This window comes from Ictidomys tridecemlineatus, chromosome 11, assembly GCF_052094955.1.
Source record: "Ictidomys tridecemlineatus isolate mIctTri1 chromosome 11, mIctTri1.hap1, whole genome shotgun sequence".
Classification (NCBI taxonomy): domain Eukaryota; kingdom Metazoa; phylum Chordata; class Mammalia; order Rodentia; family Sciuridae; genus Ictidomys; species Ictidomys tridecemlineatus.
Genome location: NC_135487.1, coordinates 17,062,046 through 17,086,176, shown reverse-complemented (window position 1 = coordinate 17,086,176; position 24,131 = coordinate 17,062,046). Strand labels below are relative to the sequence as shown.

Below are 24,131 nucleotides of genomic sequence, written 5' to 3'. Positions count from 1 at the left end.
AACTAAGGTAGCCTGGTGCCCAATCCCCTTCTCTTGTCAATCACCTGGGCCGTCCCCAGCTACTTCTGTGGCCTCACTAACTTCCCCCAACTTCTACACCCACCCTTCACCCCCAGGGGTTTGGCTTCTCTCTCTGGTTTAGGATGAAGGTTCCCACTGATTGACAAATCTCTCCTATCTGGATGTCTGGGGCACACCTCTAAAACAAAACGCCCCAAACCAAACTCATGCTCCCTAAGCCATGCTACCTCCCTTCCTTGGCTCCGGCTGGACCTCAGGCATCTCCTGACCTCAGGACCATTCCCTCTCCAGTAGTCAACTCCCTGGTACTTCAACTCCTGCACTGAAGACAGGGAGAAGCTCCCATCTGACCCCTCTGCCTCCTCTCAATCTCACTTCTCAAATCCAAATTAGCAGCCAGAACACATCACCTCACACCTCTGGAAAATCTGGGGAATATGTTCTCTGGCACGGCTTCATCAGTGTCCTCTTAACCTTCCACTCTTTTCTTTCATCCCCCAGCTTGAGGCCACTAGATTACTCACCCAGACATCCCCAACACTTTCTTTCTCTTGCTTATACTACTTACTCCTTCATGTAACAGCGTTTCTCCCTGCCATTCTCTGTTCTCATTCATCCTTCCAAGCCTAGTCTTCAAAGCCCCCTCCTCCAGGAAGCCTCCCTAAATTCTTCTCTGGCCTCTCCTGCCCTCTGCCTCTGCTTCGTGGAGAGGCCATCTGCTTGGCTTGCCCTCGTGCAGCAATTCTGGAAGTGCAGGCAGGGTCCACAGTGTCAGAACTGCCTCGATAATAACACCAAGACAGCTGGCTCTGCACCCTCATTTTGTAATGAATATAAGTGGAGTCTTCTATAAATTACACACAGTGTAAAAACCCAACAGAATGAATATAAAACCAGAAGAGAATCAAAATACCCTTCATTAAATCAAGCATTAAAAATATTTGCTAAATGTAGGATTAGGGGTGTGGCTCAGTGGGTGGCTCACTTGCCTAGCACATGTGAGGTCCTGGGTTTGAACCTCAGCACCACATAAAAATAAAGGTATTGTGTCCATCTTCAACTAAAAAATTAAACACACACACACACACACACACACACACACACACACAAATACATGCTAAATGTAAAACAATGTCACTTTTCTTTTTTTTTCCTATACTAAGGGTTGAACTCAGAGGCTGAGTCACATCCCCAGCCCTTTCTATTAGCATCTTGCTAGTTGCTTCGGGCTTTGCTAAATTGCTGAGGCTGGCCTCAAACTTGTGATCTTCCTGCCTTAGCCTCCCTCCCAAGTTTCTAGGATTATAAGTCTGCACCACCACACCCAGAAGACTGGGCACTGATTGACAAATCTCTCTTATCTAGGTGTCTGGGGTGCACCTCTAAAACAAAACACCTCAAACCAAACTCATGCACCCTAAGACATCAGCTGGTTTCTTCATCCTCATTTTGGGCATGTAAAAATCTTTTCTACATTTTTTTGTTTTTGTTTTGGAAAAAAGTTTTTTTTTTCATAAAAATGTTATTTATGTTAAAATAGAATATGTTTATGTTATATTAAAATGGATTAATAAATAACAGATTAATAAATAAAAATTTTAAGTTTTAATTTCAAATAGGTAGATAATGATAGATATAATCTACTTGAAATAAGCCTATCTGTGCTACTCAATAATTTTAAAAATTTGCACACCACTGCCCTGGTAGATCCCCCACTGATCTGCTGTGTTCATCTCTGCTTCCCCTGGAGTTTTCAGGATAAGGATTTGCAGAGTACAATTACTAGAAAAGTCCTGATGAAACAGTCTTTCCCATCCACTAAGCCAATTAACTGGAGGTTTTTTTCAGTATCCCACTCAGGAATCTAGTCAATTAGGTGGCTATCAATTTCTTGAAGAAAATCCAATTAAAATAAAAAAAAACCCAAGGACTTTATCTATTTATTAATTTCTATGTGACACTGAGAATAGAACCCAGTGCCTCACACATGCCAGGCAAGTGCTCTGCCACTGAGCCACGACTCCAGGCCTCCAAATTTGTTTTCATCAGGTCACGTCCTGCCTCAGTTCAGATGCCTTCCAGAGCTCCTCTTGTCTCTCAGAGTAAAAGTCCCCAGTTCTTTCTGGGAACCACAAATCCTATAGAACCTGGTTGCTGCTATTCCCACCCTTGATATGAGGCTGCATTCCCCGTTCCCTGCAGGACTTTGTACTTACCCTCCACCCTAGAAGTGCTTTCCTCCAGCTACCTCCACTATCTGATCCAATGGTGCCTACTCAAGGGAACTTCTACGATGCCAGGTAGAAAGAGCAGCCCCCCCCACACAAGCCCTGGGACCACTGCTTTATTTTTGCCATCAACCTTATCCTCCTTTGACATATTGCCCACTGGCTTGTCCACTGTCCCTCACCAGGGCTAAATCCTGGAATCCCCAGGGACTCTCGGGATGCCTGGCACATAAAGCAGGTCTCAGTGACAATCTGCTGAGTGGATGTCTTGCTCTCCAGACTCTTCCCACAGCTCCATCCAAGCAGAGCCAGCTGCAGTTCCAAAAGCATAAGGCCCCGCCTCACCTCCAGCACTTGGTCAGTCTATATCTTCTGCCAAAAGGCCTCCTGAACCCTTGTGCTCCCCTATGCTTCTTATTCACTGTGCCACCCCTTCCCATAATTCAAGCTCTAGCTCAGACATTAGTTCCTCTTAGACATGGCTTCCTCTGACTCCCCAGACTAGTTCAGTCCCTACCTCTCTCTCTGGATTCCCACAGGGCTGGTACATGCTGCTATGTCAGCACCTTTTGATGACTTCAGAGTCATCTACTTGTTCAACAACACCGTGAGCTCCTAGAACGTAGACACTCATAGTCTTTTCTGTACACCCTGCACTTAATATGCTTCCATCTCAAAATATGTCTGCAGGGCACTTACCAAACCACTTGAAGGGAAAGCTGAAATGCCCTTTGGTTCAGAGCTCTACGGGGGAGGTCTGCTCTCGGAAGCCCCACCACCCCAACAGGGCCCACCACTCTCCTACCCTGGGCAATCTCAAGCTGCCGTTTTGCGTCGCCCAGTGCAGAGAACAGGTCCAGTTTGATTCTTGTCTCTGCGCTGAGGCTGTTCTCCAGGTGCTGTGTCTTATCTTGCATGGCGGAGAGGGCTGACATTAGCACCTCGGTGTCCTTCTCATTTTCCTTATACTTCCGAAGCTCCTATCAATATCATCAAAACAGCAATGCTACATGGTAGTTTTGGCATCGATGTCTAAAAATTAGCCTGAAATCACAAATTAAATCCCACTATTCTTGACCTGGCCAATAGAACACAGAAATCTGGTACTTTCATGGTGTTCTCACTAGTTACAAGCATGTGGCAAATGTATTTATATGGTGACATGTATACACAAAAACATTCAGTGGATAATCATTTGACTATATGAGGCACAATCTAGCTAAAAATGGCCTCTGCCTTCAAAGCAAACTCTTTCTTGCAAGCCTACTTCAGAACCATGGAGAACTTTTCCCTGCTGACTACTTGCAAATGCTGGTATAATGCTGCTGTCAAATTTGCCAAAACTCTTCTCTAAACTTGCACATTTAAAAATTGCAAAAATATTCGATATTTTGACAGGACAAACTGTAAAATAAGCCCACTTAAAATAGTTGGGAATATAGCCAATAAAAATATATTTGAACTTTTTCTTTTAAGAGAGAAATCCAAACCTATTATGGAGACTTTAAAAATACAGAAGAGTTCAAAGAAAATGCAAATTACCCATAATTACACCACTGCAAAATGTGATATATTTTCTTTGAGCCTTTTTAATGTTTATGTGTATCTTTTAGCATAACTGAAATAATACATATATAATTTGTATAGTTTTTAAAAACTTGTCCTCTCAAATATTCTTCCAAAATCAAATTGTTAATAATATATATAATACTCCTATATGTATATATATATAATAATTTGAATGAATCTTCCATTGTTAAGTTTCCTTTTTTTTTTTTTTACATTTATATACCACTACACAAAACATCTTTGATATATCATTGGTAATATTTTTCAATATTTGCCTTAGGGCTGAATTCCTAAAAAGGTAAATACTTAAAAAGTACCTGATTTTTTCCAGAAGTTATATTTCCATCCACCAGCAATGCATGAAGCTATTTTGTAGCATCTTCACCAAGACTGATACTATCACTTAAAAATTCTTTGCCAGTTTCACAGAAGACAAATTATTTCTAATTTTAATCTGCATGTCTTTAATGATTAATATATTCTTACATTTTTTCAGTCATCAGTATTTCTTCTGTGAATTATCTGTTCATATTTTTGTTTATTTCTCTATATCTGAACTTTTCTTAGTTATTTTATGAGCTATTTACATGTTGAGGATATTCGGTAATTATTTATACTTGCTACAATATGTGTACCTTCCCCAGCTGATTTTATTTTACTCTGATTTCTTCCATTGCTTTTAGGTTTAGAAAGTATCCCTGTTTCAAGATGAAGTCTACTCTGTTTCTGCCTAGCTATTTTGCATTCAACCCTTTATCTAGAATTTCTTTTTGTGTGCTGTGAGATGAGCTTCTAATTTTATTTTTCTCATCACTTATCCAGTTCCCAAGCCTGTTACTAACTCCTGCTCACCTCTCCTGGCTGCATTACCTTTACTATATACTTGAGGCTTTATCTCTACTCCACTGACTTGCCAGTAATTCTTACCATTTGCTCATGATGTAAATTACTGTAACTTTACTATATATGACATTAATGAAGAGCTGATGGTAAGTACCTGTTTAAGGTACACATGGCCCCCTAAACTGGCTACACCCCGTCCTGGCATCTTTCCTCACCCTGCACTGCTCAAGACTACAGACTCTAAGGTTCAGAGTCATCCAGAAGGAGCTGTTCCCTGGCAATGGACAGATAGACTCAGGAAAGATGTTAGGTCACAAAGGACACTAATCTGGCCTATAAACCTGAAAATGTTAAACGGATCTACAGAACGTCAAATCCTGGTGTAAAACATGTTCAAGGATTGCCAACACTTCTGGCCTGTATTAGAATCTGGCTATAATATGAAATGAGCTAGACAAAATTAAGAGTTCAATCTTTTTATCACCTATGAATTTTTAGAGCCATGAGATTTGGTCTGTATCAAAAGGCACTGTCTCCACCTTGCGGCACAGCACACAAAAATCTAGACTGAAAAGGGAGTTCCAGGTCAAGAGGAGACTTTTGTTTCCTTCTTACCTGAACTTTCAATTCTAGTTCTCTGATCTGGTCTTCTTTCACCTTCATGTCCATTGTGAGCTTCTTGCCCTCTGCTTCTAGTTCTCTGATCCGATTCCGTAAGGTTTCGGTGCACTCTCCCCTTTTGAAAAATAAGAGAAGGAAATAAATGAATTTCAAAGACTACAGGTTTACAGTTTTCCCTCTGTATCCATGGGGGATTGGTTCCAAGATTCCACGAATACCAAAATCCATGTATGCTCAACTTCTGTATATAAAATAGCTTAGCGCTAGCATATAACCTCTGCACATTCTCCCATATTTTAAAGCTATCTCTAGATTACTTAAAATATGTAAAGCAACGTAAATGTATATAAATGTACGTACTTGTTATACTACATTGTTCAGGGAATAATGATAAAAATAAAAAGTCTGTACATGTTCAATAAAGATCCAGTTTATTTTTTTCAAATATTAACTATCTTGAGATGGCTGAATCTGCTGATGCGGATGGAGCCTATAGCTGTGGAGGGCTGACAGTACCTATATTATAGGACTGAGGTTTTTTCTTTTACTCAAGGGTCTGTAAGTTTTTAACTTTTGGCTCAATATGTGCAATAACTGTCATCAACTGAGTGTCTCTACAAGCTAGGTACTTTACCCAAACTCCCTTTAGTACATTATCCCATTTTCCAGATAAGAAAGCTGAGGTAACACAGATAAAGTAATCTCCTAGTGTGTAGGTCACAGAATTGAGATAAGAACAGGCTTTCTTGCTTCCCAGTCCAGCATTCTTCCCACCAGGCCACAGTGACTTACTACACACAGAGCAGAGCTGGGTAGAACTGAACATGTACTATCTCTAGTAAGGCTCAATAAACACACAAAAATCCCTTGTTTTTCCACTTTTGGGGGATTATGCACTGTAAATTTCACCTTTGGTTAGTCACAAAGTTGCTGCAGCCTGGAATAAACAGAAAAACAAAAGAGCAACATTAGGCTGCTTCTCAGGGCTAAGGATGAGCTAAAGGGGATGAGGCAGTCCAGAGCTGCTGAACTACTAAGTGTTGAATTTCCAGGCCTGAGAAGTAGGTGTCCTCTGATTACCAAAGGAAGATCCAGTGAGAGACTTGCCCAAGAGTAAAAGCCATTCCACCTAAGAGATGGCAAACAAGAGCCCTCCAAGGACAAGACCCAAATAAATAAGCTTAACTGGAAGCAAAAGCGATTTAGAGTAGACCCTGAAACCAACTGACTGATGACTCTCAGGCATGGAGACACTAATGATGTGGGTAAGGTACTGCTGTATTGTGGCTCAGAGGTAGAGCTCAACTAGCACATGCGAGGCCCTGGGTTCGATCCTCAGCACCATGTATTAATAAATAAATAATAAAGATATTATGTCCAACTACCATTAGAAAAAAAATATTTAAAAAAAAAGTACTGCTATATCCTACTAAGTAGAAGGTTTTAGAAAAGGTAGGTTCTAGATAAGTTAAGGAAAACACAGGCCATGCTGGATGAATATTCAAGAAAATATCCTGCAAGTGCAAGTGTATGGGAAATGCTAACACACCTTGACACAAACAACCCATATCAGCAGCAGGCAGTCAGGGGTCTGTCTAGATCAGAGTCTTGAGTCTGTCTAGATCAGATGGCCCCCAGTCCCCCAGTCTCAACCACCCGCAGTCTACAGTCTGTAGGGGGTGGCACACTGGGAAGAAGCATTCTCACTATTCACTGCTATTTCCTGAAAGGTGACAAGATGATTCACCAATTATTCTGCAAATGCCAGAACCCTAAAGAAGGTTATTAACATGCCAAAGGTTGGCAAGTAAATTACTTGTTTAATGTAATAAAGTAAAACTCAAGAAAGAATTGTGGTTGAATTATACCACATAGATACAAATTAGGACAAAAATTCAGTGTGAAATAAAAAATTTACCCTCATTCTGTATCTGCAAGCCCATAACTGACCCCAATCATGCAGATGGAATTCACGAGTCAAAAAACAAACAAAAAGAAGGTGAAGCAGAAACAAAGGAGTGGGGGGGAGACTGAACAATCTTCCTTCTTTACTGGAATCCATATGGCAGTTACACATCAGTTTTTGAAATATCTGCATGCAGAGGTACTTCTCAATGGTATGAGAAGTAGTTCCCAGTTTTCATCACTCCACACAATCCACACAAATATTTCTTTCTTGCTTTTCCTTCTTTTTCCTTTCCTCCCTCCCTTCCTTGAGTACTTTACACCACTGACCTACATCTCAGCCCTTATTAAGGTTGCTTAGGGCCTTGCTATGAGACTGGCTTCAAACTTGCAGATCCTTCTGTCTCAGCCTCCAGAGCATCTAGGATTATAATCACTGCCATCATGCCTGGCTCAGCACTCCACAAATCTAATAGAAACTTGTATTTCACCTTTTTTTTTCATCTATTTGATAGTTTTCTGATATCCAACAAAGCCAGGAGCAGTTAGTACACAGTGCCTGGGTAACCAAGATTCTATCATTCTTCCATTTTAAGATAAAAACTCAGAAACACCCACACTTAAGAGCCTTATAAAGGGAGTAAAATTCCAGATGGGATCTCAACACATTTAGTAATTATCAGTTTTTCTGAAAGTAACTAGAGGCATTCTATAAGCAGCACTTGGTGCAGGGATGCTAAGCCCACTTTATAAGTGAGATCACTAAGGAATTAATTTGTTACAAGACACACAGCCCTTAAAAGCAATCCATCCATGCAAGACTGTGGTCTGTCCAATCCTACCCTTGGCAGCAAATTCCCACATATGTCTTGGGACAAGGAAAGCCAACCTGGATTATACACTCCGGTGACATGAACTTACCTAGATGCAGCAGCAAATGCAACAGCCCGTGCAGCAGTGGCTTCTTCTAACTTCTTCCTTTTTTTTTCCTCCATTAACTGTTTTTCTACAAAACTTCGTGCTTCCTGCTCAGCTTTTAGCTTTTTCTCCAACTGGCTGATGTTCTGCTTGTCTTTTTGCTTCATTTGCACAGCATTATGTAACCTATATGAAAACAATTGTCATACAAAGTTTTTATAATAAGAAACAGGCTTCTTTTTTCTCATTTTAAGGTCAAGTAAAACGTATGAACATCAAACTTTAAGTACCAACTTCCTGTGTGCCTGGGAAAACACAGCTTCATAACAATGCCTAAACACTAACAAACAGGCTGCTTACCCAGAATCAGTCCTACCCTCTGTTTTGTTAAGGTAAGTGATCTACAGCAGGTAGTCCAGAGTATAGGATTCAAGAAGTTTCTAACAGAGGGGACAATCATTGTAGAACTAATTCCAGTGTCCTGTAGCACCTTAAAAGAATTTTTGTCTGGGTTAAAAAAAAAAAAAAAAACACTGCTGGAACCAGCCCCACCAAAAAGGAAATAAGGCTAGAAGGGAGGAGTCTTTCTTATCCTGAATACAATCATGATGGAACCTACTGCAGATTTTTCTTACCAGCTGTAAGACATTTTCTTAATGTCCCTGAATCAGTCTCTTTGGAGTCACCCATAGCTTTACATATCAAAGTGAGGAGGTAACATTCCTCCTTATTAATGCTAGAGAGAGTTTTTGCCTGTAATGCTCAAATTCTGAAGTTACATTAAAAAAATGCAGGACTCCTCTTCCAACAGGAAAAGCCCAGAGTCTATAATAGTAATCACTATGATGGGCACATATTGCTTAGATATTAAAAAAAAAAAAAAAAAAGACAGCTCTACATTGAGTCAAGTAATTCCAGAATGAATTAATGGAAAGCTTAAGAGAATTCACCCAGATCTGGCTTTTTGATTGCCTCTTCAAGAAAATCAAAGTTTAATGTCATTTTTTAGTTCTATAAGTCAAAGTAGATATAATCTGCCCCTCTGGAAATTGTCACTCAGAGGAACAAGATTTTCCAACTGTGACTACTCCTAACAACTTTACTTATCATGGAAACTATTTTAAATTATTAAATGAGAAGGACAAAATATGAATAAACCTTTGTTGCAATGAAGTAAGTTTTTATAGACCTAGAACATCTGGTAGTACATTAAATATTTTAAACATTTTATTTAGAAACTTCTCTGCCAGGTCCCTTTGTCACCAGGAGGCTTGTGCTCCCATCCCTGGGAACATGTAAAAACACTGATGGTCATTTTATATGGGGAACTGGGGAGGGTGCGTCCGGCCACCAGAGACCCGCCAGGTGCGCGTACTTGTTCTGCAGCAGCTCGTTCTCCTGCCGGAGCTGGCCCATTTCTGAGCGGATCCCTCGTTCGGTGCTGGAGAGGGAGCTGATCTGACTGCGGAGCTCCTGTTCCACTTGCCTGCTGGCCTGCAGGTCAGCCTTTAACTTTTTAATGTCTTGTTCCAGCCTAGGAGAAGGAGAAATGTAGCATTTTCATCTGGGAGGGGACATACCCAGGGCTGGGTGAAGGACACTGCCTGTAGTCCTGAACTGCTGAGTGGGAGGCAAACTGTCCCACCGGACTTCTGTATGAAATCTGCTTAGTTTTACCGCAGGATACCACCTAAGTCCCTACCCTTTTCTACTAAGGGTAATTTGATTTGCCCTAAATGTTTGCAACACTGATGGGTAAAGATGGTACTTGTGCATATGCTAATAAAGGATGAGAGAAGGCAGAAAGTGTGGCTGCAGGATAGGGTGGCCTCCCTGTGGATGACTTTTCCATGCCCCTCAGCAAGGGGAGTATGTTAAAACAACCAGCTCATGACCCACCCTTACAGCTCTGAGATACTCTGAAAGCTCAGCCTCTAGGGTCTGAAATTCCCTCCCACCATGGCTGAGAAGAAAACAATGTTCACATCCAACATCCTGACATGTTAGCTCCTTGCTAAAAATGTTCTTGCTAGTGGAGACTGTGGAAAAGAATGAAAAAAGGAACAACTGACATGCTCTAAAAAGGAGGCTATGATAAAATTCATGCTAGAAGGAATAAAAAACAGGAGCTGCTGTTTCACAAGGACAAATGGACCAGACCCTGTCCTACGGGTTTAGTGCTGTGCACTCATTTAATCTCCATACTGGTAAAGTGCAATTAGGATTCCCAGGCCAGGAAATCCTAGCAGCCCAAGATCCCGGAGGCAGCAGCCCCAGAGTTCCATGCTATTTTCCACAAGGCCAAAAACAGTTGCATCATCCGTAGCACAAGACAGAAGTGCTACCTGGGCTCTGTGGAGACAAGGCTGGGACAGGCTTTGCCAAGAGAATGAGAATTGAGTTGGCCCTGTAGGCTGGACAGGATTTGGAGAAACAGAGGGGAGGCCGGACATTCTAAACCGGGGAGAGTGGTACATAGTCAAAAACTCAGAGCCAGGACAGCCATAGATATCTGGGGGCAAGCACTAGGTGTGGCTTCTTAGGAAGGCTTGTACTAAAATCAGAGAGGGAAAGTATGTGGTAGATAGGACTGTGGTGCTGACGGTCAGGGTAAGAACGTGCCATGTGAGACTGAAAAGACTTTCTACCAGGATACAAAACTCACAGGTAGACAAAGGTCACTTTGTTCTATTTATTTATTTATTCATCTTTAGGCTGAAGATGAAATCCAGGGCTTTTTGCATGCAAAACACACTCACTACCCCTGAGCCACATTCCCAGCCCCTGATTAAAACCTTGAACACGGGGGTGTGGGGAGGAGACACGAGGTAGCTCAGTTGCTAGAGTGTTTGACTCGCATGCACAAGGCCCTGGGTTCAATCTCTGGCACTAACACCAAGAAAGAAAGAAAGAAAGAAAGAAAAGAAAGAAAGAAAAACTTGAACATGTCACTAATCTAAGAGAACCAAGATTTCTGCAAAGCATTGGTGTTCTCTCGAGAACTATGCACTTCACAGATGTTAGACATGTTTTACTAAACAATAAAACTCTGGGGACTACCACAGTGACCCATACTTACTCAATAATGACCTCCCTTAGAAAGCCAAAGGGCAGCTTTACTCCCCTATCTACCATTGAACAGCTTGAAAATTCTCAAGTACCCCAAATCATGAAACACTGATGGTCATTTTATAGGTGCAAGCCCTAAGTGTTCCTGTCCAGTGCTTGGGAGCATGGCCAAGAAATACGGCCTGGGAACCTTGTGTTCCAGAAGCACTGCTAGGTCTCCTGACACAGCTCACTCCCACAGGAAGGGTCACCAGTTGACGTCATGCTACACTTTCCCTATTGCCAGGGTTATTCCAGTTCAGAGTACTCTTGGACTACTCTGAACCAGTACAGATTAGCATTTATACCATTGCCACATCGCCCCTCATTCACCTGAAGCAACCCAAGGGACATATTCCAAAACAATTCAATGCTGTCAGATTATCCCCACTAAGAACTTCAGTTGAAAATAAGTTAGATAATTACTTTCCTTAATGTCAATGTCAACTGCAGTTAAAGGATTGCAGTTTTTGGTAGAAAAGGTAATTTTTCAGTTGAGAAAGGAACTTGGCAGGATTTGAGGTCAGGGTTCTGGACTTGGCTCTGGTGCCAACTTTGTGACCCTGGGTAAGGCTGTCACCTTCCAGGCCTGTTTCCTCATTTGAGCCTGGCACTCTCTAAAGTTCTTCCCGGGCTGGTCTAGGATTTCCAAAGCTGACATGTTAACAGATGCCTGCTAATTTGCTGCTTCAGATTAGCAAACTAAACTGTGTTCTATGCAGAGGCACAGGAATCAAGTTCCACATGCCCAGCCCACAGAGGCAAAGTTTGTGCCACAGCTGGGAATGACAGCAAAACTAAATCTGCAGAGGCTACAGTCAATTGTTTTGTAGTTACTGCTTTCTTTCATTTTTAAATCCTGAAAAGCCATTTTTCTACCATAAACTAAGAACAACAATATTTATTTTGCAGCAAATTTCAGAGTTCCTAGAAAACTGCAAAATCCAAAAAGCTAAGGCAGTCATAAGATCAACAAGTACTACACACAGCTTCTGAAACCCACCAAACACTCAACAATGTATTTTTAAAATGTGGAACTTCTATGAAAATTTTTTCAAAGACAAACAGCACACTATCAATAAAAGAGTATGTTCACTTTGTGAAAATTCATAAATTTTACATGTAAAGTTTGTGCACAGCTGTATATGTGTGTTACATTGCACACATACTATTTGTTTATACTGGGGATTGAACTCAGGGGCACTAACCACTGAACCACATCCCAGCCATTTTTTGTATTTTACTAAGAGGCACAGAGCTGGCTTTGAACTCATGATCCTCCTATCTCAGCTGGGATTACAGGCGTGCACCACCATGCCCAGCAGAAAAGGGTTTTTTGGTTACTTTTTGTTTTTGTTCTTAATAAAATATACTTTCACAAGATGTAGAAGTAAAATATTTCATGATTTTTTTAACTGCTATCATTCACTTCATAAAATTATGAATTACTGTTTTCTAAACGGTTGAAGTAAACCTCTGAGTTAACATCAGCTTTCCGATTTAAGAAATAGTGAACTATAGGAACACTGACTAATGACATATAAAATAACTTACAGTGCTTAGTAGCAAAACTCTCAGGAACTTTTAAAATTATGATGAGCAATTTTTCACTGCCTCTCTACAGAAAGCATTAATTTAACCTTGAAGCTTCACTACCTATTTCAAATCTTTACTGAGGTAGGCAGTAAAACAATATACAACCTCATATCGGATTTGTTTTTTATTGCAAGAATAATACCAAGTCAGAGCAGGGCAGAGTGCTGCTTGCCTGTAATCCCAGCAGTTCAGGAAGCTGAAACAGGAGCATCGAAAATTCAAAGCCAGCCTCAGCAACAGCAAGGTGCTAAGCAATTCAGTGAGACCCGTCTCTAATAAAATACAAAACAGGGCTGGAGATATGGCTGTGGTTTAGGGTTCCTAAATTCAATCCCTGGTACCCACCTCCCTCAAAAAAAGAATGATACCAAGTCAGTATAAAAAACAGAATACAATAGGAAAGCATCGAGTATAAAAATGTAAATAACTCACAATCCATTCATCCAGACAGAACCATTCACTGTTCATATTCAGTGTACTTCTGTATGTCTTTTAAGTTTTTTCCATACATGTAAATATATTTCATATTGGTAAATAAGTACCACATATACAACTTATATATCCTAAGTATCTCTCATACTATTAGAAAATTTCCATATAACTAATTGCTGTATAGTGTTCCACTGTATGGATACACTCTACAATTCTATTTTCTAAGATATGGTTCAAACTTTGCATTTTCTCAGTAGATATGTGCCACGAGTTTTGAAAGAACTGCGTGAATTAATAAATTGAACCAAATAAAGCCAGTCAAGTGCTGGGGCATTTATTGAACAGATAACTCCTATTTCTTTTAAATAGAATACTTAGTTCCTAGATGGTGAAGGTCAATACTTCCCAGGTAAAATACAGATATAGAATTAGTATTAAGTACTAAGCAGTTCTGATTAAATAGAGTTAAGAGGTTAGTGCAAAATCTTCAAATGTTATTTTTGAGATTTTATTAAACTGTCAATAGCTACAACCTAAATTAGAAGCAGGTGGTCAGAAATAAAATGAGCTAGAGGGAAGAGTTTATAACACGTGAAACTAATTTCAGTAAATAAGAATTGAGGAAAAATATTCACCTATAAGTTTGGAACCTTCTTATCAGAGCCAAGTCCTATTCTCTTCCCTACCCTATGGAACCTGAAAGGATAAAAGAGAACTTTCCCCAGAAGAGTTACAATCTCATCCTCCACCCATCCTCCCAAAATATTGGGCCAGGCACTTAATCAAACTTTAGTAAGACTTAACCAGGAAGCATGCACTTCCTGTTTGCCCAGCTCCTGGGGAACCAGTTTTCACCCTCACAAAGGCCTGCTGAGTGTCATCACCACTTTGAATACAAAGAGGGCCCAAGGCAAAGGTGGAGTCTACGTGTACCAAACTATGTTCATTTTTGCCCAACTGTATAAACCTAGATTCTAAACTTTTATATATTATATATTAGGTCCAGGTAAGCTTTCTAGTTATCTTATTGATAATTTAAAAGGATATTTTTTATTGATAATTTATAAGGATGTTTTGAGGTTACCTCTGAATCCTGGCGTATTACTAATAAAGGCAGGACCATCTACAACAGTGCTTCCTCAGGTCCCCAAGTCAGATAAATTTGATAAATCAAAGCAGATTTATCAAATTGAGGCTTCCTCTTACCCACTCTAACTCAACTATATTTCAGCTTCTTCCCAATATTTTGTAACTAATAATTAATTTAACTATAAAAAGGAAAAGATTTACATTTTAATAAGGAATAATCTCCTAACTGACCAAGAGAAGAAAGTCGAATATTAGCCTTAGGCAGGCTAAATAGCAAAAACATCTTTGAGTATCTGGAAGGACAGCAGGTAGAAAAACAAAGTACAGTATACAAGTGTCCACTTTTATTTGAAAAGGGTATGTAAGTATCTGAAAAGGTAGACAGATACTGAGTCTAAATGTTTGGAATTCTTATTTTTGATAAATGATTTCAATTACAGCCCACAACAAATACTGTAACTTCTTTGAAGTTTAAAATCTCCAGTGTGCCCTGCCAGTAAGTTCCTGCTTTTGAAGAAATTGGGAGCACAGGGGAAGCTGAAGGCACAAAGGCAGAAAATTTACCCATGAAGCCAATTCTGTAAAAAAGAGGCAGAGCTACTCTACACAGGCTTTCACCTACGGATGACAGGCTCTCTGAGCACTCTAGCAGTCATGCCCACATGCACTCCAGAAAACCACAGGCTTGGTTGCTGGCCGGGCCCTGTGAGCCCACGGGAGGATGAGCCTCAGCTTGGCTTTATCTCTGTGCACTAAAAACTGGCAACAGGGATGCACTCAATCAATCCTGCTGCTAGCTCTGAGGGAAAAGGAGCTTTCAGAAAGCCCTCTCCAAGATATACAGCCCAGGGACCGAGGCTGGTTTCCTTCTGAACCGCACACACCAACCCAAATGACCCACTCCTTGTTTTCAGACAATGAGTGCCTTCTGCCTTAATGATGTCACCCCATGAGAAGTAAGATCTCCATTTTTCACTCTTATCCATTCTTTAAGGCCTAGTTATAAAACATCCACAAAAACTAATTTGCACGAGGTACCCCAGGTTCATTCTTGTGGAGCCCTAAAGCCCTCACTGCTAGCACTTCATGTCATTCTGGTGTTTAGTCTTTTCCTGTGTTAGGTATCTTATTTCTAAGAAGACTGTAAGTTCTTTGGAGCCAGAAACTGACTGTGCTGTAAAATTAGAAGCAGGAACTGTATTTTCTTAAGTTTCTCTAATTCTTAATCCTCAAGCTGCGCCCGTCTCTTCAATGCTCAGAATAGAACACGGGTGGTGTTATGACATAGGAGGCTCTGGAAGTTATCTACAGCAGACCATCAAGTTTTTAACTTAAATAGCAACTGAAGGAGACAGGGTGAGATCTGCTTATGAAGAAAGTAGGTGAACAAGAAAGGAACAAATGAGCCAGCATAGTGCTGTACACCTGTAATAACAGTGACTCCAGAGGCTGAGGCAGAAGATTGCAAGTTCAAAGCCAGCCTCAGCAACTTAGCAAGGCCCTAAGCAACGTAGCCTCAAAATAAAAAAGGGTTGGGGATATAGCTCAGTTGGTAGAGTGCTTGCCTCACATGCACAAGGCCCTGGGTTCAATCCCAGCGCAGCTAAATAAATAAATTTTTAAAAATAAAATAAAAAGAGTTGGGGATACAGTTCAGTGGTTAAGTGCTTCTGGGTTCAACCCCTGGTACCAAAAAAAATTAAAGGAATGAATAAAGAACAATTGCTTCATTTGGATAAGTACCTAATTCCATTAGGAATCCCTGGTACACAATGATCACAAAGACTTGAGGAAATGCACAGCTGAAAGTTGAGCTCACAAATCAAAACTCTGTCCCCAGAAGAAATACCAAATATCCTGTGTCCCAAATGCTCCTCTGGCCTCTGGGTCATTCACACAGATGGAAAGGATAGCATATGGGTCATTCACTTCTGTGAATGATCAAGTATATGCCAAGCATATGGTGACACAGCCCATCCACAGTGAGGATCACACTAACTTGAAGCAATGCTGTAGTACATTCTATAAATCACAACTTTGGAAACACCAAAATGAAGCTGCCTCGGGTCTCACTGTGGTGACTACAAGGCTTACCAGGCACAATCATCCAGAAATAGTCAACAGCCTGATGACCTCATTACTAGGTGAAATCATATTACAAAGTACCTTATGTCTCTGCTCCACAAAAGGAAACATTAATTTTCCTTAAGGAATGGAAACAGAGACAGAAAAAGAATTCTAGAAAAAGAGACAAAAAAATAATTCTTTCACACAACTGGTCACTCAGGATAATATGGTGCAGACTTCTTGAAGCTCTTCAGGAACAAAGCTACTAGTGTCAAGAACGAGCGGTTTTTAATAAGGTACTTAAAGGAATGTGCTCAGATTTGATGATTTGTATCAAATGTCTAAAATGCTCATAGTTGTGGCAAGCCAAGAGGCACAGGAAGATTTGTGTAAAAGCATGTTTGTTGTAAAACCAAATATGCTGAATATACAATAACTTAACAGAAGAACTTAAATATTTAACAAACAAAAAACAGAAGAACTTAAATATTTAACAGAATACCAGCTAAATAAGTTATTGTGTATTCATGAATCTGAATGCCATTAAAAACCTAAATCACTGAAAAATCATTGAGGCTTTCACAAAACTTTTCATCTCAGCAACTTGGGAGGCTGAGGCAGGAGGATCACAAATTTGAGCCCAGCCTTGGTAACTTAGGGAGACCCTGGCTCAAAAATAAATAAATAAATAAATAAATAAATAAATAAATAAATAAATAAACAAACAAACAAACAAACAAACAAACAAACAAATAAATAAATAAATAAAGCATTGGGGATATAGCTCAGTGATGAAGCAACTCTGAGTTCAATCCTGAGTACTACAAAAGAGGGGGAAAAAAGAAAGAAAAGTCACTAAAGATCATTTGATAACATGGGAGAATACACAGGATAAAGTCAGTGAAAAACAAGTTATAAGACATTTAAATATAATGTTTGTATATATAACACACTCAAACACATATATATATACATATATCACAACATACAAAATGGTTTAGCTTTTTGTTTTGTTTTGTGGTGCTGGGGATTGAACCCAGGGCTCTGTACACGAGAGGCAAGCACTCTACCAACTGAGCTATATCCCCAACCCTGGGTTTAGTTTTGTAAAAAGATGCTGGGAGGAGCTATATTAAATAGTCATATCTCTTCACCTTCAGAATCAAAGATAATAAATATGCTATAACATATTTTTAACATTTTAATCATTATTTTTATAATTAGAAGAAAAATGGTTTTAAAAGAGGACATTGCTGGTCTGCTTGTTGTGGCTGTCCAGCATTCCCCATTATGCTTAGGCTTGCCTTGTCAGGTCAGTTTCAGAATAACCTGAAAGATTTAGTTTGGAAAACCCAAATCCTTTACTTCATTATCTTTTAACATCATTCCAAAGAAGGGGAACTTACCTTTCTGAAACAAAGACTGCCTCAGTTCCTAAATCTACACCAACTACTTGTTATTTATCAGTTCCCATCAAAAGAATGTTTTTTCTAAATCTGTAGACTGCAGAGCTATCGCATCTCATCCGGTTATGGCTTTCTATGGAAAGATCTCTTAAAACACCGGACACAGGAGGCAGCTGTTGCCCCAGCAGTGGACTCAGCATTACCACATATTACATTTACCAGGGCACTGCTGAGAGGTCCAGATTCTAAACCAGTGAGCCTGTGAAGTTTATGAATAACCAGGCCCACATCCTGAGGGTTTTGTTGTTGTTGTTTTTAATATTTTTAGTTATACGTGGACACAATACTTTTATTTTGTTTAGTTTTTTTATGTGGTGCTAGGGATTGAATCCAGTACCTCATGCATACTAGGTAAGCACTCTACCACTGAGCCACAACCCCAGCCCACAACCTGAGTTATGCTAGGTTTATGCTTCAAAAACACAATAGAAAAACATTTTGACATGGAAGAAGCCACAGGTGATCTAGCAGCTCTCTGCACTGGTTGAGGAATGCTGCCAGATGGCCCCAAACTACCCTGCTTATCCCAAGGTTATTGCTTCTCCTCAATTGTCTTAAAGTTTACACTTAAGTATAGGGATTCCATGGTAGGAAGTGGTCTTTCACTCTGGGGAGGTGCTATTAATATGTTGCTTGCTTTTTAGGAAAGCAAAAAGGTCCCATTAAGCATGGCAGATTAGTTTACACAAAACCAGATACTTCCTGATAGAAAAGCCCAAAGCACTTGCTATAGGAGAATCAAATTTTGATTGGCTAGAGAGTAGGAGGGAACAACATACAAGCATAAGAAGGGTAGGGAGCAGAGTTTGCAAACTGGTGAAACAATCTGGCTCATAAAACATGTTTTATTTAGCCCTTTCCAACATGATGCTCAAAGAAAAAGGGGAAAAAAAAGTTTTTAAACTAAAAGATTTTACAAAAATAGATATCTATTTTGGCATCTCCAAAATATTAGAAGATTTGGCAACACTGGGCCTATAATCTCCCATGGCAACAGCTGGCTGAACCCTTTGGAAGAGTTTATGCTCCCAAACTCCTTCTCAAACTCCTGGGTGTGAAGGATGCAGTATTGAATGATGATGGTGACACAGACCCCAGAGCACTCCCCCTCCTGCTGCACTCACTCCTGGGCCTATTTTCCACTCTGGCAGGAGTGTGAGTCTGTCCTAGAGCCTCTGTGTATGTGGGCGTTGGGGGGGTGTCAATGGAAGCGCTCCTTTCCAATTCATTGTTTAGTTTCTGTTTTGAATCTATTCCTACATTAACAAGAAAGATGAAATGTATTTTGTGATGGAGGAGAGGAGCTGTTCTTCCTTAAAAAAGAAAGAAAAAACAATTAATCCTAAGAGTCTCAACAGACTAGACGATAAAGCCTCAAGACGATAAGATCCTCAAGAGATTTTTCAAATACTGAAATATGCCCACACTGGCTGGCAAAGTATCCAAAGGTCCAGTTTCTAAATAACAGCATGAGCAATATTTTAAAAACATGGTTCCTCTTCCTTGAGGTTACCTCCTCTTGAGGGAATCTCCCCATAATTCCCTTAGCTGGAAATTTCAATTCATTATGTGCCAGCAGAGGCCCTGACTCTGTATTGAACACAAAGCCTTTCCAAAACCAAAAGTTTTGCAGTAGTTCCTTCTCAATTCTAGTCAGGAAACTTTCAGAAATCACTGTTTTGATAGAATATACACCCAGGACTCAACTTTACAATGTTTCTTTTGTGGACCCCTCCAAATAATTTGTGGGTTATTTCATAATCTACACAACATAATCTCCTTCCTGTTTTGACTCCTTGGATAAGGAGACGTTAGGTAATCTGCTTGCTTAAATTCATTTATACCTGGTTTCTAAGATGCTGTATGGTTTTCAAGTCACAAAACAGCTGTATTTAAGTAAAAATTCATATTTACGTCACAGAATATTATAGGTTTTAAAGTCCTAGGCTGGGATTGTGGCTCAGCAGTAGAGTGCTCACCTACCATGTGCGAGGCCCTGGGTCCGATCCTCAGCACCATATAAAAATAAATAAATAAAATAAAGATATTGTGTCCAACTACAATTAAAAAAATATTTAAAAATAAATAAATAAAGTTCTGCAGTGGTTAAAATAAACCCCAACTTTATTATAAATTAATATAAATAGGGTTAACTAAATAAAACTATGGAAACTAAAATATTACGAACATAGCAGTAAATAAATCAGGTCTGCCAATGTATATCTGCTCAGGCACAATGACAAACTAAATCAAACATGTTCCAATAAAGATGAAATACACATTAAACTTTCTAAATACATACACAGCTTTTCAACATTTTTTTCTACTTAATAATTTCTAAATTATTTAGTAACAACTCACTAAATAACTAGGCAAACACTCTACTCCTGAACTACATCACTAGCCCCTTATAGTCCTTATTCTAAAATTTCATACATTTTTCCTCTCAATTAGAAATGATGCCATTATAAATCATTACTCTATGCCTATAGAAGCAGAGGCCCATTTCAGTAGCCATCACTCACAGGAGCCATCACCCCAGCAGCTGTAGAGCAGGTGGTGAGTGCAAGAGCAGCAGCCAGGGGAAAGCCCCTGAAGCCCAAATCACTGCCTCCCAAGATCAAATGTTCTTTCTCAAACTATTCTGACACATAGGCAAAATATATTCAAATGCATAAGAGAACAAACAAATGCACCGCTCTCTTTGCAGCACTGGAGGTAATATATGAGCAGACAAACACATTTCCTCACCTGGGAGATTTCCTTAGAGAGAAAGGTGGAACAGAAATGTGGAATCTGAACTCTCTTCAGTTGCCACAAAGAGAGCTGGCAGATAGACAGAGAACCAGACCCACCCCCAGGACAGAGGCATGGAACAAGGCAAACGGAGGTTTCCTGCATGTTCTTGGCTGAGAGCATAACCAACCCACTGCCAGAGAAAATGGCCTGCTTAATAGCAGTCTCTCAGGATTTCACTCCCCTTGTCACATGTAATTTACAGAATTTCTTACACCTTCTACAAAGCCTTGAGAAAAAGTACTGACAGACTAACAAACTCTACAACTTCCTGGAAAATACCATGGAAAGGTGTGTGAAGCAGAAAGCCTTTCTTCTTTTTTTTTTTTTTCTGTAGTAGTAGATAGACAGAATGCCTTTATTTTATTTAATTTTTTAATGTGGTGCTAAGGATCAAACCCAGTGTCTCACACACGCTAGGCAAGATCTCTGCCCCAGCCCTCAAGCCTTTTATTTTAAAAAAGATAAAATCAATAATGACCTTCTCAAAAACTACAAATCATTTGACACTGGATGTTGGTCCTCAGTAATATTTACATTTCCTAATGTCAAAAAGCCTTTGAGTTGCACTGTGATGAAATTACTGAGCCCCAGCTACCTCCTCTCCACTATTTTCTCTACACAAAGGAAATATTCATTCAACAGATATTAACCAAGCACCTATTCTATGACAAGGTCCATGTAATGGTCAAGAGGAAAGGAAGACTCTGCCCTCACTGAGTTGACATTCTATTATGGACATACTAAGCCGGTTGTAAAAATTCAAACTATCCAGAAAGAAATGAGGCAGGAAGTAAACGTCCCCTAAAACTACAACTGAGCATCTGGTATTTATTTTAATTTTTGTGTACCTTAAAAACACATCTACCCATATTTTGTAACGAGTTCACACTATATAAACTGTTTTTCGACTCCCGACTTTCCTTTGACAATCAACCCTAGGTTTTTTTTCATTTCATTTCCTTCTTCTTCTTTTTTTGGGGGGTACTGGGGTTGAACTCAGAGGTACTTAACCACTGAGCCACATCCCCAGTACCCCCAGTTTTTTGGGGGGTTTTTGGTATTTAGAGACAGAGTCTCACTGAGTTTCTTAGGGCCTCACTAAGTTGCTGAAGCTGGCTTTGAACTCATGATCCTCCTGCCTCAGTCTTCCAAGTCTCTGGAATCACAGGCCTGTACCACTGTACCAGCTCATTGCCTTCTTTTAAGACAGGTTTCCACTGTTCAAGAGAATCTGTTATCTTTCTTCCTTAAGTGCTGATTCCCCACTTTGGACTATTTGGAGTCTGGAGGAGGAATGGAATGGCTCAAAAATAAGGCCCCTTCCTCCTAGTTCCCAGTCCAGGGACTGCTCAGAGCTTCTAGCTCCTGAACTACCTGCTCTGCCAGCTTCCTCCGAGTCACATCTTAGGTTTAGATTCTACTCTTGCTTTGTCTCTGAGTGTTCTTCCACACTTTCTGTAGCAACTTGCTCACTTTCTGTGGCAACTTGTAGCACCATTCTTGCTCCCCCCTGGGGCTAGGAGCCATTCCCATCTACTGGTTGTTTTTTTTTTTCATTGAAAATATTTATTATATTTTTATCTCTGTTGTTTTCCTGACTTTCTACTTGCTCTGACAATTGCCTAGAATATCTTTCTTGATCAAAATTTCATATCCTCTCTTCTTGGGTAATTCTTGCTAATATGTCTGACTTAAGTCAGACTCCTATTACAAAGATTTTCCTGATCCCCTTAAATTAGATTAAGGCATGATAGAGATCTTTTTTTTTTAATATCTTTATTTTTAATGTGGTGTTGAGGATCCAACCCAACACCCCGCGCATGCCAGACGAGTGCGCTACCATTTGAGCCACATCCCCAGCCCCCTGACACAGATCTTTATATACCTCTTTTCCTTTTTTTAATACCAGTTATCTTACAGACAAAAAGAACATTTTTTACCTACAATCTGTAAACTACAACAATATCTTATGTAACTTTTTAAAACATTTTTATTAGAATTAATATAGTAACAGATTAAGGATTTTATATATTACAAACCTCAATCTTCAAAAAGATTGTGAAGATTGAAGTTTGTAATGTATTACATTATACATTATTCTTTTTTTAATTTTATTTATTCTAATTTGTTATATGTGACAGCAGAATGCAATTCAATTCATACTACGCAAACAGCACAATTTTTCATGTCACTGGTTGTTTAACCCATCTACTCTTAATCCATCCCAGGATTAAGAGTAGATGGGATATACAAAAAAAGGGATAGGAAAGATAGAAAGACAGATAACAGTAAAAAGAATTAGGAACTTTCTGTTCTTCCAGCAAAGAACATTAGCTCTCAATATTCCTTGTTGCTTTGAAATACTTCTCAAAGATCACAAAATAGGACCTCCCTAGAGTATTCCTTCATTTTGCTGTTTCATAGTTATTCTCACCAAATTATACTGAATCTACTGACAATTAAAAATCAGCATCTAAAACTATGTCTCTTTCAGCTAGACATAGTGGCACACGCCTGTAACTCCAGTGACTTGGGAGGCTGAGGCAGAAGGATTTCAAATTTGAGGTTAGTCTCCGCAACTTAGCAAGACCCTATTTCAAAATAAAAAACAAAAAGAGCTGGGGATATAGCCCAGTGATAGATAGATATGGCGGTTGAACCCAGAGCACTCTATCTACCCATATAGCAATCAATAAATAAAATGATGCTCCTTCTTTTCAGTGGATATATCATTTTAAATTGTATGCAGACATCTTACATAATGTGGGCAAATAGAAAACAGGAAACACTATAAACTGTGCAAACACCACAAGGGGCCTTCTAACAGTAAGGTTACACAGAGATCTTAAATCTTGGTATCAAGAAGACAATTAGATTCAGAAATACGAAAGTCTGTGAACTATCAGTCAAATTTTCACATCTGAACAATCTGTGCCAACCACAAATTAGGGGGAAAGCTGACTATTTTTTGGTTTTTGCTGTCTTTGTTGCCTTTCTAAAGAGAAACTTAAAATCATAAAATATAAACACAGGTTTATGTGGGCCAGAAGGTCAATATTTTGCTCAAAGCTTAAACAAGAAATACACATAACAAAGATTACTAAGTATATCATAGACTATTAAATACTAATCAACATAACTCATTGATGAATTAGAACATTATATTGTAAGTTATATTTTCAATCTATAAACTCTAAAAGCATTTCTTTAAGATCTGGATCTGATAATGTTCCTGGATATGCATGTAAGTTAAATATCCTCAGCGCAGATGAATAAATTGAAATCTCTGTAAGCATTTCTCTATTTTCCTCCTCAGAGGCAGGACATCACTTGTTAAAAGATTTCAGGAAAAATCCTGGGAAAAGTTTTCTCCACTCTCCCTACCCGACCCCCACCCTGGACTTTCAAGTCAACAAACAGAATTAATTGTAGGAGCAAACCAAGTTTTAGTAATAACATTATGGTGTGC

General features: G+C 39.5%; 1 protein-coding gene across 1 annotated transcript in view; it reads right to left on the bottom strand.

Moving 5' to 3' along the window:
• Maco1 (macoilin 1) overlaps positions 1–24,131 on the bottom strand; it is a 66,006-nt gene that overhangs the window by 4,435 nt on the left and 37,440 nt on the right. The window contains exons 7-10 of the mRNA XM_078025623.1: positions 9,481–9,639; positions 8,109–8,291; positions 5,277–5,397; positions 3,055–3,229 (exon numbers count right to left, since the gene is read on the bottom strand). Of these exons, the coding sequence (XP_077881749.1) occupies positions 3,055–3,229; positions 5,277–5,397; positions 8,109–8,291; positions 9,481–9,639 (638 nt within the window). The remainder of the gene's footprint in view (positions 1–3,054; positions 3,230–5,276; positions 5,398–8,108; positions 8,292–9,480; positions 9,640–24,131) is intronic.